This window comes from Pavona decussata, unplaced genomic scaffold, assembly GCF_977016875.1.
Source record: "Pavona decussata unplaced genomic scaffold, jaPavDecu1.1 SCAFFOLD_101, whole genome shotgun sequence".
Classification (NCBI taxonomy): Eukaryota; Metazoa; Cnidaria; class Anthozoa; order Scleractinia; family Agariciidae; genus Pavona; species Pavona decussata.
The window spans coordinates 347283-361843 of NW_028145516.1; the positions used below are offsets into that span (position 1 = coordinate 347283).

The 14561-nt window shown below is 37.8% G+C and overlaps 2 protein-coding genes across 2 annotated transcripts in view; one reads left to right on the forward strand and one right to left on the reverse strand.

Moving 5' to 3' along the window:
- LOC146472156 (uncharacterized) overlaps nt 1-14561 on the reverse strand; it is a 30913-nt gene that overhangs the window by 10603 nt on the left and 5749 nt on the right. The window contains exons 6-8 of the mRNA XM_085119872.1: nt 13115-13173; nt 12313-12391; nt 11258-11302 (exon numbers count right to left, since the gene is read on the reverse strand). Coding sequence (XP_084975998.1) covers nt 11258-11302; nt 12313-12391; nt 13115-13173 — 183 coding nt within the window. The remainder of the gene's footprint in view (nt 1-11257; nt 11303-12312; nt 12392-13114; nt 13174-14561) is intronic.
- On the forward strand, nt 8175-9729 carry LOC146472157 (uncharacterized). Its single transcript, XM_085119887.1, has 3 exons — nt 8175-8335; nt 8584-8832; nt 9419-9729. Exons 1-3 carry the CDS (start codon nt 8281-8283, stop codon nt 9643-9645), a joined length of 531 nt encoding a protein of 176 aa, XP_084976013.1. The 5' UTR covers nt 8175-8280; the 3' UTR covers nt 9646-9729.

The window sequence follows — 14561 nt, forward strand, 5'->3', positions numbered from 1 at the left end:
AGTCGGCGGGGCGTAGCGTGACTGCATAAGAACGTGAACACTGTCATATATATGTCAGGACTGTTTACACAATTTCACAGCTATATGCAGATTTGTTTCGCGACAAAAGTACTTTTGCGTTTGTGTCAAACATTCAAATAAAACGAAAGATAGTCGAATTTTACTGAGTCTAATTGCAAACCACTGCTTGTGTCGATCTTTTCGTGACAATTGTCGAGTGTACAGTTACTAACACAGCACTAATCTTCCTGATGACTTTCAGTCAGTGTATTTTCTCGCATTCTCACCTGTTATAGCCCACACATTTGGTAATTTTAAATTGTTGTAAAGCCCTCGCAAATGAGGAGGAAACGTCTTGGAAACAGTGCAACTGCTCACGTCTGGAGAAAAAATTTATACCACTCGTTCCGACACAAAGAGCCGCCCTTTACACGCGTTCAGAGAGTCTCCCTTCACAGGCGTTCAGAACTATTTGTTGAGAATCCATTTTCACTTAAAGATCACTTAGCTTAATCCCAAATGCTTTGCATATCTTGAAAATTCGACAATTTGACCAAGGTAACTGGCATAGTTACCTCAATGGCAAGCTACTGAAGCCACTGACCGCTAAACAGTGATCTTATTACCTAACTCCCACGAGTCTCCTGTAGCCCAGTGAAAGAGCATCCAAAGTAGTGCTTTATTATAGAAAATTAACGCTTCGTGAAATTTACGTGAATTTTAAAAATTCGCTTTAAGTTTTGTTAACGTTAATTTCCGCGTCATTAATTAAGTGGCGCGTTAATTTCCACGACCTTAATTTCCATTATTTTCGCCTTAAATTCTCGATATACTCCAGAAAGGAAAAAACATTGGTTTTCCAGGGTGGAGATCCGCCTGTTTCATGAACACTGTGAAGGACGCTCGAAGTGGCACGAACATTGTTTGTATTTCGGATTTTTACATTTTTACACTTAGTGTTAAAATAAATTTGTCCCTGTTGTCTCAACAAATTCTGTTTCTTTGTGTAAGTCGCGTTAATTTCCCTCATTTGGAAATTTTACCACCTCTTTCGCGTTAATTTCCTTTATTGGGAGGTAATTTTTCCTTCAATTCGCGTTACCTTAAGTTGCGTTAATTTCGAATACCTTAATTAACAAAAACGTTAATTTCCTTTTATAAGGTAATCGGGAGGTCATCCGTTTGACTCCCAATGGAAGAACTAGGATTTCATTTTTCCGAGTATGCCTGTGTCATTAAATGGAAAAAAAAAATGCAAAAGGCGGGAACCCAAAACAAATGGAAATACTTGAACTGCTTCATGGTAGATGTTGCTGGTAGTTACTTTCCTTGAGCAAATCACTGTGACCCTTCCGAAAGAATAACTTATTGCTTTCAGTCCTTCGGCCCAATTTTCGTTTGCTAACTCATCTACTTTCTCAATTAGCGCTTCAGAGTTTTTCCACAACTTCTTGGAACTTCACGGTGAAGAAATTACAATTTGATCGTAGATGACGTGTTTCAAGCAATCTTATGTAAACAGACCATACTTGAATATTATCCCAACGCAGAATGCTGTGAAGATTAGCGAGGACATTTTCTTATTTTGCTTTTCGCGTCTGTCTTTTTTTGGGCACCTCTTGCTACGAACCTCGTGCATTACTGATACTTCAGTATCATGCTACACTGAATGCAACTTGGTTTTCTTTTTCTTTTTTTTTTTTTTTACCGTAATTATTATTGAAGTATTGATGCAACTTCCTTTGGTGTAACCTCAATGCTGGCTACAGGCCTGACATGTAATCGCTACTCACTGAACTTTGTTCAAACTCTGTTTCTCACTTTTGTTATTGCTCCGTCATTGTTGATCCCGTAATCCACGGGAACTGTGATAGCTCAAAGGATGAGTTGAAAATTGACAAAAAACTTGTGGTCGCTCTCTAACTTTCATCCGTTTATGTAAACAGTTTTGGCCGCAAAAGTTAGACTCAACAGAAACCGAGCCAAAGGAGATCCGAGCCTACATAACAGAACTCAACTGAAACTAACTGATAAGGAGAATTGAAATGGCTGATCGTAGTTAGTTTGGCGAGCAAGCGTTCATGCCCACGAACCACTAGAGAGGCCGTTTTGGCCTCTTAATATTGTAATAGGCCGTGTACTTTCGAAGTGCCAATTTACCTGAGAGGTTAAGGAAATAGAAGAAACTATCGTTTTATCCCTAGCTTACAATGAACTGAAAAAAAAAAACTAAGGAAAATGATAAAGCGACTAACGAAAAACCGAGCACAGCAAATAAACTGGAATTCAAATGACTGAAAACGATGAAATGATTCTTCCGGGAAGGTTAATTGATTTTCCGTAAAGAGACGACAAATTTACTCTTGATCACAATTTACCGCAAGAGCTGCAAACCTCGCAGAGTTTTTCAACAACTTCCCAGAACTCCACGGCGAAGTAAATTACAATTTAATCGTGGATTTACTAAAATTTCAGTAAAAATCGTTTCTCTGACGAAAGCTATTGTAAGTTATTAAAAAATTTGCGAAACGACTTAATCTCGCCCAGATTCGAACGATTTCCTTGAAAGTTTACACAATATGCCAAAAGTCACCCGGGGGATCTTAACTCAAGCAAAATTGACCCCACATTATCTGGATAAAACGTTGGTCTGTAGGAATGATTCTTGTCCCTTCTTTGTGTTTGTCGATCTATTCGTAGCTGTGGTGTGTGAAGCAATCTCAAGTAAACAGTGGATATTTGAATATTATCCTAACGCGGCATTATCTCATCGTGAGGATCAACGGGGAAATTTCGAAATTTTCTCCTTTGCGTCGGTCCGTTTTTGGCCAACTCTTGACTTGCAACTGGTACATTTAGGCTAATTTAAACGTACTGACTTATCGACCGATGAGAAGGTTTACATCGCATGAGCCAATTTAAACGTTACAATTTGTCTTCCTGTTTCTTTATCTGTTGGTCTAACGCGGGGTCAATATCGGCCTGATTAAAAGTACTGCTACAGATTTTTATAACTCGGCCCAATTTTCGTTTCCTCACTCATCTACTTTCTTAAATTACCGCTTCAGAGTTTTTCAACAACTTCTCGGAACTCCACGGTGAAGAAAATTACAATTTGATCGTAGATTTAGTTCATAATAACCGTTTTACTGACCGAATGTTACTGCTCAGTATTAAAAGCTTTTCTGAAATCCCTGCAACCTCGCCTAGTTTCGCACAATTTTCTATACAGTACGAAATGGCTTAACTGTACTAATTGAACTCTTAATCACAGTGAATAAAACGTTTGTCTAAGAATGTTCCCTGTTCTTTTTTCTGTGTTTTCCATCTGTAGATGTCGTGTTTGAAGCAATCTTATGTAAACAGGCGATATTTCAATATTATCCCAACGCGGGACATTTTCTTATTTTGCTTTTCGCGTCTGTTCATTTTTGGGCAACTCTTTGTACGCACCTCGTGCATTAGTGACACTTATCATGCTAGACTGAATGCAAACTGGTTTTCTTTTTCGTTTTTTTTTTTTTTTGAAAGCCGTAATTATTATTATAGTATTGATGCAACTTCCTTTGGTGTAACCTCAATGCTGGCTACAGGCCTGACATGTAATCGCTACTCACTGAACTTTGGTTCAAATTCTGTTTCTCACTTTTGTTATTGTTCCGTCATTGTTGATCCCGTAATCCACGGGAACTGTGATAGCTCAAAGGATGGTTTGGAAATTAACAAAAAACTTGTGGTCGCTCTCTAACTTTCATCCGTTTATGTAAACAGTTTTGGCCGCAAAAGTTAGACTCAACAGAAACCGAGCCAAAGGAGATCCGAGCCTACATAACAGAACTCAACTGAAACTAACTGATAAGGAGAATTGAAATGGCTGATCGTAGTTAGTTTGGCGAGCAAGCGTTCATGCCCTCGAACTACTAGAGAGGCCGTTTTGGCCTCTTAATATTGTAATAGGCCGTGTACTTTCGAAGTGCCAATTTATCTGGGAGGTTAAGGAAATAGAAGAAATTATCGTTTTATCCCTAGCTTACAATGAACTGAAAAAAAACTAAAGAAAATGATAAAGCGACCAAAGAAAAACCGATCACAGCAAATAAACTAGAATTCAAATGACTGAAAGCGATGAAATGATTCTTCCGGGAAGGTTAATTGATTTTCCGTAAAGAGACGACAAATTGACTCTTGATCACATTTTACCGCAATAGCTGCGAACCTCGGAGAGTTTTTCAACAACTTCCCAGAACTCCACGGTGGAGTAAATTACAATTTATCTGAATAAAACGTTGGTCTGTAGGAATGTTTCTTGTCCCTTCTTTGTGTTTGTCTATTCGTAGCTGTCGTGTGTGAAGCAATCTCATGTAAACAGTAGATATTTGAATATTATCCTAACGCGGCATGATCTCATCATGAACATCAGCGGGGAAATTTCGAAATTTTCTTTCGCGTCCATCCGTTTTTGGGCAACTCTTGACTCGCAACTGGTGCATTAAGGCTAATTTAGAAGTACCGACTTATCGACCGATGAGAAGGTTTACATCGCTTGAGCCAATTTACACGTTATAATTTGTTTTCCAGTTTCTTTATCTATTGGTCTAACGCGGGGTCAATATCGGCCTGATTAAAAGTACTGTCACAGATTTTTATAACTCGGCCCAATTTTCGTCCGCTCACTCATCTACTTTCTTAAATTACCGCTTCAGAGTTTTTCAACAACTTCTCGGAACTCCACGGTGAAGAAAATTACAATTTGATCGTAGATTTACTTCATAACAATCGTTTTACTGACCGAATGGTACTCCTCAGTATTGAAAGGTTTTCTGAAATGCCAGCAGCCTCGCCTAGTTTCACACAATTTTCCATAAACTACGAAATCGCTTACCTGTATTAATTGTACTCATAATTGTATTAATTGTTCTCATAATCACAGTAAATAAAACGTTTGTCTAAGAATGTTTCCTGTCCTTTTCTCTCTGTTTTTCATTCGTAGATGTCGTGTTTCAAGCAATCTTATGTAAACAGGTGAGATTTGAATAATATGCCAATGCTGCCTAAAAGCTCTGAAGATTAGCGAGAACATTTTCGAAGTTTGCTTTTCGCGTCTGTCCATTTTTGGGCACCCCTTTGTACGCACCTTGTGCATTAGTGATACTTATCATGCTAGACTGAATGGAACTTGGTTTTCTTTTTACGTCTTTTTTTTAATACCGTAATTATTATTGAAGTATTGATGTAACTTCCTTTGGTCACCTCAATGCTGGCTACAGGCCTGACATGTAATCGCTACTCACTGAACTTTGTTCAAATTCTGTTAGTCACTTTTGTTATTGTTTCGTCATTGTTGATCCCGTAATCCTCGGGAACTGTGATAGCTCAAAGGATGAGTTGAAAATTGATAGAAAGCTTGTGGTCTGTTTACGTAAACAGTTTTGGCCGCAAAAGTTAGACTCAACAGATACCGCGCCAAACGAGATCCGAGCCTACATAACAGAACTCCTCAACTGAAACTAACTGATAAGGAGAATTAGTTACTTTGCCATTGAAGCGGTAATGACCTCTAATTTCTATAGAAAGGCCGTTTTGGCCTCTTAATATTGTAACAGGCCGTGTACTTTCGAAGTGCCAATTTATCTGGGAGTTTCAGGAAGTACAAGAAATTAGCGTTTTTATCCATAGCTTACAATGAAGTGAAAAAAAAAAAAAAAAAAGAAACAGACTAAAGAAATGATAAAGCGACTAAAGAAAAACCGATCACAGCAAATAAACGGGAATTCAACTGACTGAAAACGATGAAATGATTCTTCTGGGAAGGTTAATTGATTTTCCGTAAAGAGACGACAAATTAACTCTTGATCACAATTTACCGCAAGAGTTGCGAACCTCACAGAGTTTTTCAACAACTTCCCAGAACTCCACGGTGGAGTAAATTACAATTTAATCGTGGATTTACTAAAATTTCAGTAAAAATCGTTTCTCTGACTAAAGCTATTGTTATTAAAAAATTTTGCGAAACGAATGAAATCTCGTCCCGGTTCACACGAATTCCTTCAAAGTTTACACATTATACCAAAGTCAATTAGGCTGTTAGGGGAACTTAACTCAGGCAAAATTGACCCCACATTATCTGAATAAAACGTTGGTCTATAGGAATGTTTCTTGTCCCTTCTTTGTGTTTGTCTATTCGTAGCTGTTGTATGTGAAGCAATCTCATGTAAACAGTGGGTATTTGAATATTATCCTAACGCGGCATCATCTCATCATGATCATCAGCGGGGAAATTTCGAAATTTTCTCTTTCGCGTCCGTCCGTTTTTGGGCAATTCTTGACTTGCAACTGGTGCATTAAGGCTAATTTAGAAGTACCGACTTATCGACCGCTGAGAAGGTTTACATCACATGAGCCAATTTACACGTTACAATTTGTCCTCCAGTTTCTTTATCTGTTGGTCTAACGCGGGGTCAATATCGGCCTGATTAAAAGTTCTGCTACAGATTTTTATAACTCGGCCCAAGTTTCGTTTCCTCACTCATCTACTTTCTTAAATTACCGCTTCAGAGTTTGTCAACAACTTCTCGGAACTCCACGGTGAAGAAAATTACAATTTGATCATAGATTTACTTCACAACAATCATTTTACTGACCGAATGGTACTCCTCAGTATTGAAAGGTTTTCTGAAATGCCAGCAGCCTCGCCTAGTTTCACACAATTTTCCATAAACTAAGAAATCGCTTACCTGTATTAATTGTACTCATAATTGTATTAATTGCACTCATAATCACAGTAAATAAAACATTTGTCTAAGAATGTTTCCTGTCCTTTTCTCTCTGTTTTTTATTCGTAGATGTCGTGTTTCAAGCAATTTTATGTAAACAGGTGAGATTTGAATAATATGCCAATGTTGCCTAAAAGCTCTGAAGATAAGCGAGAACATTTTCGAAGTTTGCTTTTCGCGTCTGTCCATTTTTGGGCAATTCTTTGTACGCACTTCGTGCATTAGTGATACTTATCATGCTAGACTGAAGGCACCTTGGTTTTCTCTTTCGTTTTTTTTTTAATACCGTAATTATTATTGAAGTATTGATCCAACTAAAATTCAGTTGAAATAACCGTTTCAATGACCAAAAGCTACTGTTATATTAAACAGAATTGCGAAACGGACTGAACTCTAGCCCCACTTCGCACGATTTCCTTAAAAATTACACATTATTTAAGTCAAAGGCACTTGGGGAGATCAGCACAACTGTCGAAATGTTTTCTTTTAAGTTTGTCAAATTTTGGGACAATTCTCCACACTAAACTGGTGAATTGGTGATAATTATTATGGCACATTGAATCCGCGTCACCAGTTCTTCGAAGTATCAATACCTGGCGCCGCTGTAAACTCATTAGATACAACATAAAATTACTGATATTCGTTGCCATTTGTTCATTTGGCTCATAACCGCGCAATCGAATGGGAGATGTTTAGTAACTTTCAGGAATTGCTTTGATTCAATTCAATTCAATTTAATTTATTCACACTTATTAGAACGAAATACAATATATTTTATAGTAAGAAAAAATTAAACATGCAGAGCAATTTATTGAATGATTTTACTTTCTACGGAAGAAGTGCGTAGTGGCCAAAGGAGCAAGGCTTTCGTGTTGGCCACTACCTCTGTGCAGTTAAATAAAATAGGGGGGAGTAGAATTTATAACACTTTGCATAGTAGCCAGGCGATGAATCACTGATGGAGTAAGTGAGGAATACCCCGCGTCTTCGGAGCTATAGCCCCTGAAAAAAGCAATAAAGGCTAGATGCCCGGTCCACGGTTTGCTCACCCTTGAAAAACTAATAAATAACTGGTTTACCGACAACTACCAGGTACATTTTAATGTGCACAAGTGGATTTTCACTCCAAAAAACATCACTGATTTTCCTTTGATTAGCCTTTGAAGTATATTTGAAAGTGGATACGCGGATATGCTCTCGGTCATCAATATTCACATCTTAGTTGATAAGCAAATAAAGGAGGTAAACGGTTGAGGAAGTAATTCGATAAGGAAGTAGGCTCACGGAAGTTAAAATTTAAATCACCTGAGCGCTCGAAATTTTTCGCGAGCGAATTTTAGCATTGATTCATTGACACAAAATCGACTTTCTCTTCCCCTGAAAAGGAAATAAATAGCCATCATTTGAGTTCTTCTCCGTCAAACAATTTTGGCTTGGAGAAGACAGTGACAGTAGCGGAGCCGTTTTGAATTACTGTGAATTCAGTCAGAAGTTCGCCGAAGAGAAGATGACTTTCCTTACCTCCCTATTCGTGGGCGTATTTCTTCTTTACACTGTTATCGGTAAGTTCCACGGCGATCCCCAGATTTTGATGCCCTAAACGCCTTTAGAAGAAGATTTCAAGTGGTCATGCTGTTTATTTCCTTAGAATTAATCGCCAAAGCATATGGAAATTTGACTCGACGCATAGTTTACTTAGGCGCCGAAAACGAACTTCAAGAAAGTCTAACTTTGCCCTTAGCCACCGGCATTGACCCTGGTTTATTTTTTCCCTCTCACTCTCTCTCTCTCTCTCCCTTTCCTTTTGTAGAAGCCGGCGTTGAGGACTCAATTACTATCAGCGTTGATGACACAGACTTTTCAGCCTCAAAAACTGAATTGAAGAACATGCTGGACAAAGCAGATCTGGAGGGGCATGGGTACGAGAAAGAAGAGGTCGATAAGCTGACCACAGATAGCAGTGGAAGAAAGTTTAACTCGAAGGCCTTGTTTTACTTCAAGGCAGTAAGATGTTCCGAAGCCACACAGACAATCCAGGAATTGAAAAACCTGCTTCCGGGTAATTTGCTTTCAAGTCCCATACAATCAGTAAAATTTAATGAGTTCTTCCTAGTTATCCTTCATTGCGTGAAGGCGAGAAATGTCGATTATAGTTTGCTCTGGTTTTCTATTCACGGCGTTAATGTCGGCCTTACGTTTTTGTAGAAACTGCGCGGATTTCTGCGATCTATGAATAAGCGCAGGTTTTATTGAAGTTGAGCGTTGAATATTCAAACACCGCTTATATTTCAGTCTTAACATTTTCTTGTCAAATTGAAGCCATGCGCTGTACTAGAAACACTTGCTGAACATAGTTTACCTTGAAGGCCGCACAATTGACTGAAGTAATAAAGGTGGTCCTACTTTACACCTTCCTTCGCTCATTTGTCTTTCTTTCTTTCTTTCTTTCTTTCTTTCTTTCTTTCTTTCTTTTTTTCTTTCAAATTTATTCGAGAAATTAAATTCATGTGTCTTCTTTTTTTTTTTGGCTTAAAGTCAGTCACTCAATGTTACTACTGTGCCAAATTTTGTCTTCGAGATAAAAGGAAGAGAATCCTTTCTTCCTTGTTCCCCCTTTAATTGTTCTGTTTGTCTGTTTCCTGTAGGTATCATGACACCGGCCTTAGTAACAAAGCTTCAAACGGATCTGAAGGCTCAAGACACTACTGGTGCTGGGCGAGAATGCAAGATTGGGCTGAAAACAGCCTCGGACGACGCCACCCCCGAGATTGCTCGAACCAAGCGCAATGCCTTACGCCGCCCTAAAAGAGTCTTCGGTGCCAGGCTTAGGGTTAGAGTTAGTGTAAGAGTCAGTTGTTGCCGCGGAAAGTGAGCTGACACCCAACTCATTCCAAGAGAGTTGTCACTTTGTGAACTACTTGCTCAAGGTCAATAAAGGTGCTATTGTAAACGCTCAGAGTGTAGGTTTGATGTCTTCAAATTGCGAATGGGTAGTGTGGGCTTCTTACAACGAGCTGTTGACAAACGACATCGCAAAACGCTTAATCCTTGATTGCCAACTGAAAAATCTAACACTTATTTTCCTTCCCCCTCCCTTCCTTCCTTTCTTTACCTCTTTCGCTTACCACAGACTACACCAAGGCTTACCGCTGTTCATGAGACTTGTTGTTTATGTTACACGACAACAACTTTTAGCGCAACCACGTTGTGTAAAAAATCGTTCCGCGTAACATGACCTTTAGAAAGTTTTTGCGATCTCGAACAGCTTAATAAGCCATTTCCTAGTTGCTGTGAACCTCGTTATGAAAGCAAGGCTAAGTGCAAAACTTTTCATATGAAAGTTAGTTTTGTTTGCATATGAATCAGAACTAATATTCATAATAGATTTTGCACTTAGCCTCGCTCTCATAATGAGGCTCAAAGCAGTCGGAAATGGCCTATTGCAAAACAGTCGGTTAATCTCATTATTCTCATGCCCAGATCTTCAAACTTCTTGCACAAACCAGCTGGGTAAGAGATTAAACAGTCGGTACTTTTACGTTGCGGGTCCATCGCACTCACTAGCGCGGTCTTCTAGAACGTGTGAGGCTCGTGCACGCTAGAATCCACGCCTTCTTTCTCGTGCGAGCGTTCAATGATTCACCGTCCCCCCTCAATGCATTTCAAGGGAAAAACGACTCTTTTGCAGTTTACCCAACAACAGGCGAGGGTTGCTATAAGTACTTTCGATTTCTCCCGAACCCTTCGGAATGTTTGCATGAGGTTTATATATGTTCCAATTGAAAGGCAAATTATTTCATTATTTTGATTGCCAGTTATGTACATTCGAAAGACTGAATATTTAATTCATTCTCATTGTTATTTCCCAAATGGGATCGGGTTGTTGTATTAGGGAGCATTTTTCAATCTGCACCTTGTTCTGCTGTCTTAGATAATTATTTTATCAGCTAAATGTCTACCACTTCAGTAGGCCGTTTGTTTGTTTGTTTAGTTTTCATATACTCCGGTACATCTTGTTAGCGTGGGTCAACTTTTGGTTTTGGATCACCAATGCATGTGTCACATGTCACAAGTCGCGTTCTTACTAAACCTGTGACTGAAGAGTAAAAAATGTGGCTTCAGCTGAAAAATGAATGACCTTTAAAGACCAGCCAGCAGACTTGAGCGAATGAGCAAATTGTTAAACATGCCATCTAAGCCCACTCAAAAAACTCACCAATTTCATTAACAAGATAAAAATGATAGGTGAGTGATCATAAAGTCTCATTGGTTAGCAAAAGCAAAAGAGAAAAAACATCAATTTTTGACCCTGTCCTTATTTCAGTCATGGACTGACATTGTGAGATCAGTCATTTGTTACTAAACTCAGCAAACCCTTGTTTTCTACTTGAAGAGAAACATCTACCCTATTAACAACAAGTTGCACTTTAGGACATTTACAATACGTTACTATCGATACATAAAATAGATCACACGGGACTTACTATTCCATATATAGTTTCCTGTGGAGGTCCTATTCTTCTTGCAACCTAGCAAATAGACGTGAACAAAAACAAGAGATTTTCATCTAAACAAAAAAATATTAAAGTATTGACATGAAAGTAAAAACCTTAACAAGAAGAATGCACAATAACAAATCATCCTCGTGTGAGGAAGCGTTCCAAAGATGTGTCAGTTCGAAGTCTTCAACAGCAACAGCAACAGGGATGTAGTTTTGGAGGCACAGCCCGTGGAACTCATGATCAAGACCAATGGGTGTTATCTCTGAATGCTAACTAACCAAAATACATTTACATAATACAAATAACCTTTAGTTAGTTAATTAAGTTATGAAAGGTCAGCAAAAATTACAACAGGTGTAATTATTAAAGGACAAAGTTAAGGTAAATTAAACCTTTAAAATCTCCAAAAACAGAAGTTGATTTAATCTTTTCTGGTAAGTCATTGCAAGTTTTAGGCACAAAGTATCTATAGGAATGTAACTCATACACTGTATACCGTAACATTTGTCATTGAGACACTTGGTACAGGTATGTTGAACTTATTTGTTCCTCTACTGTTATTTGAATGAAAGTTGAACCAGCTATTAAGGACGGTGCCTACTAATATCGAAGTATTTTTGTGCGGTTTATGACTATGCGGGAAAAGTAGATCTTAGCAAGGCCTATTGGAATCCGAAAAGAAAATTGGGGGTAACCACGCATTTTTCAGAGATAACTGAGTAATAATATCTCTAAAAAGCGCCAAAATATAAAGCAATGTATGGGATTTTTTCCTAAATTGAAGCTTAATTATCTCTGAAAAATGCATGGTTACCCCCAATTTTCTTTTTAGATAACAAAAGCATTTGCTAAGTTCTGCCTTCTCCGTAAAGTTTTAAACCGCGCAAAAATATTCCTGCATTAGTATGCACCACCCATAGGAAACCCGAGTATCTTGCGATGCGCAGAACGTATGCGCAGTAACAATAGTAGGCACCGTCCTTAAATAAGACTTTCACACACACAAAAACATCACAGATATAGAGGTGCTGCTTTACCTTGAGAACATTTTCCTCGTCATCAACTGGGACATTTTTTACCAGTGATACGCCGTCATCACTCAGTTGGGATAGCATTCTGTTGCCAAGGCAATGAAAAAAACAAAAACAAAAAATTAAAGAACTTGGTCTAGGCAATATATTAGGAAGCTTTAAAGCAGCAACAACGGCAACGGCAACGAAAACGTCACCTGAAAAATATAACTTTATTTCATTTGTGCTACTTCGTGATTATTTCAACTCGCTCAACTAATAGAGAAACCGTGAACTATCCAGGAACCAAATTGGTAGGAGTAACGTTCAAGTTACGAAAGAAAATGAAAAATTCACCGTCCTGCCTTCACGTTCTCCAAAAAACCTAGAATTTGGTCATTTCATGTTGTTGTTTTGCAGAGGACGGCAAAGAAATGTACCAAAATGTAAAACGCACTTGCAGAGCGATTGTTTTTGCTCATTAAACTTATTGTTTTGTGGCAATGCTTTAATTTCATTTATGCAAGGAGTCTCGTTATTGGAACTTATCGTTCTGTGAGTTCTCTCCTGTCAGATGTTTCTTCATGTTGTTTTTTCTCCTCTGGCGAAGTTTATAAATAAATAAAAAAAATAAATAACAACGTCGTTGTGGTCACTGTCGTCGTTGCTTAAGCTCCCTATTATTCTATAGAAAACAAAATAAGCTCAAAATTGGCTTAAGTGTGTAAATTGTGTACGACATGGCCAATCATTCTGTATTTACTACTTTCCATTGTTTTACATGTCATGATCACAATGTCGTTCACATTCAGGTATCAGGTTTACTTACTTCCACAGACCTTCTCTGGAGTCCATAATGTCGCCATACTCAACTTCTGGCAGGCTGTGCTGTATAATGGGAAGACAGCGATAATTTAAAACTTAAACAGAACACAACAAACAATTTTATAAGGTTGCAGTGCCAGCATATACAATATTATACAAATGACTCTTTTCCTCATCCAAATTTTAAAAGCTGATTTCATGTACTAAATAGTGCGAAAAGTATGGTGGAGCAAAAGCTAGGATCAGTGACTGATCATTAAGCTGAATACCCAAGATGGTCTTGATTTTGTGTTCTTGATTGTTTTAGGTACAGGCTGAGGTCACAGCTCTAGGTCACAGCTCTACTATCCCCAGTCTCCCATCTTGCACAGTATTGTACACAACTGGAAGTATAATTTGACACTTTTATGTGTCTCAAACACGGCAAAGAAAAATTGATAAAAATTTTTTTGTTGATTTCCATATATATATGTTGTGGTTCAATTTTATCCTTGGTTTAATTTTTATTTCCCATTGTTTTAAACTCATTATCATACATTGCCATACCCCAAAACAAAGGAAAATAAAAATTGAACCAGGGATAAAATTGAACCACAACATATACGAGAACAACATAATTTAACATTTGATCAAGCAAAATAATAAAAGATGTTGTCATATACACTTTAATCCAGCTACCATTTGATGAGTCTGTGGCATTCCATGCTGATTTGGCTAGATTAACATACATTTTCCTCTTACCGTTCTCTGCATTTTTCTGATTATAATATATAAATAACTAGTTGCGACAATTTGTTTAATAATCGAAACACCTAAGGTCAGTTATTAAAAGATAGTTTAGATGGTGTTTAACAAAACCACGCTCTAAGCCGTTTTCAATTTCGCCACCAATCATATTTAAACATTGGCTGCTGTTGACGATAGCAAGAAGGCTTTCATTCCAGACTAGAAAACTATTTATCTACTTAAAATAAAATACATACATACATACATTTATTGAAGCTCCCTTTACAGGGCTTTTCAGCCACAATATATTAAAATTACAAGATAAGGCGAAAGAATAAAATGTAATAACTAATGAAATTAACTACTAGGAAAATGAAGATAAATCAGTTTTATGTTAATAGCATATTTACAAGTCTCTTCTTAAAAGTACCAGAGTTCACTACTTCTTTAAGGTCTTTGGGAAGTCTGTTCCAGCAGGTAGCCCCTCTATAGGCAAAAGATCGCTGCCCAGTTTTTAATCTGCATCTCGCCAGATTTAAATCTTAATGTTATAACATGTATTTCTGTAAACAGATTTGGAAGCCCACTGATTGTCTTAAGCCACGGCTTAAGTTAGACTTTGTTTAAAAAACTGGCCCCTAGTTTTCATTGGTCAGGTCATTTAGTTTACTCTCATCACTTAGATGTTTTATTATAAAACTTAGGAGAAATTAGATGCTGGTTGC

Bases quoted from the DNA above. Each gene is read 5' to 3' on its own strand.
- LOC146472157 (XM_085119887.1), top strand. From the start codon at position 8,281: ATGACTTTCCTTACCTCCCTATTCGTGGGCGTATTTCTTCTTTACACT. The intron at 8,336-8,583 runs GTAAGTTCCACG...TTCCTTTTGTAG, and splicing joins TCTTCTTTACACTGTTATCG to AAGCCGGCGTTGAGGACTCA. The intron at 8,833-9,418 runs GTAATTTGCTTT...TGTTTCCTGTAG, and splicing joins ATTGAAAAACCTGCTTCCGG to GTATCATGACACCGGCCTTA.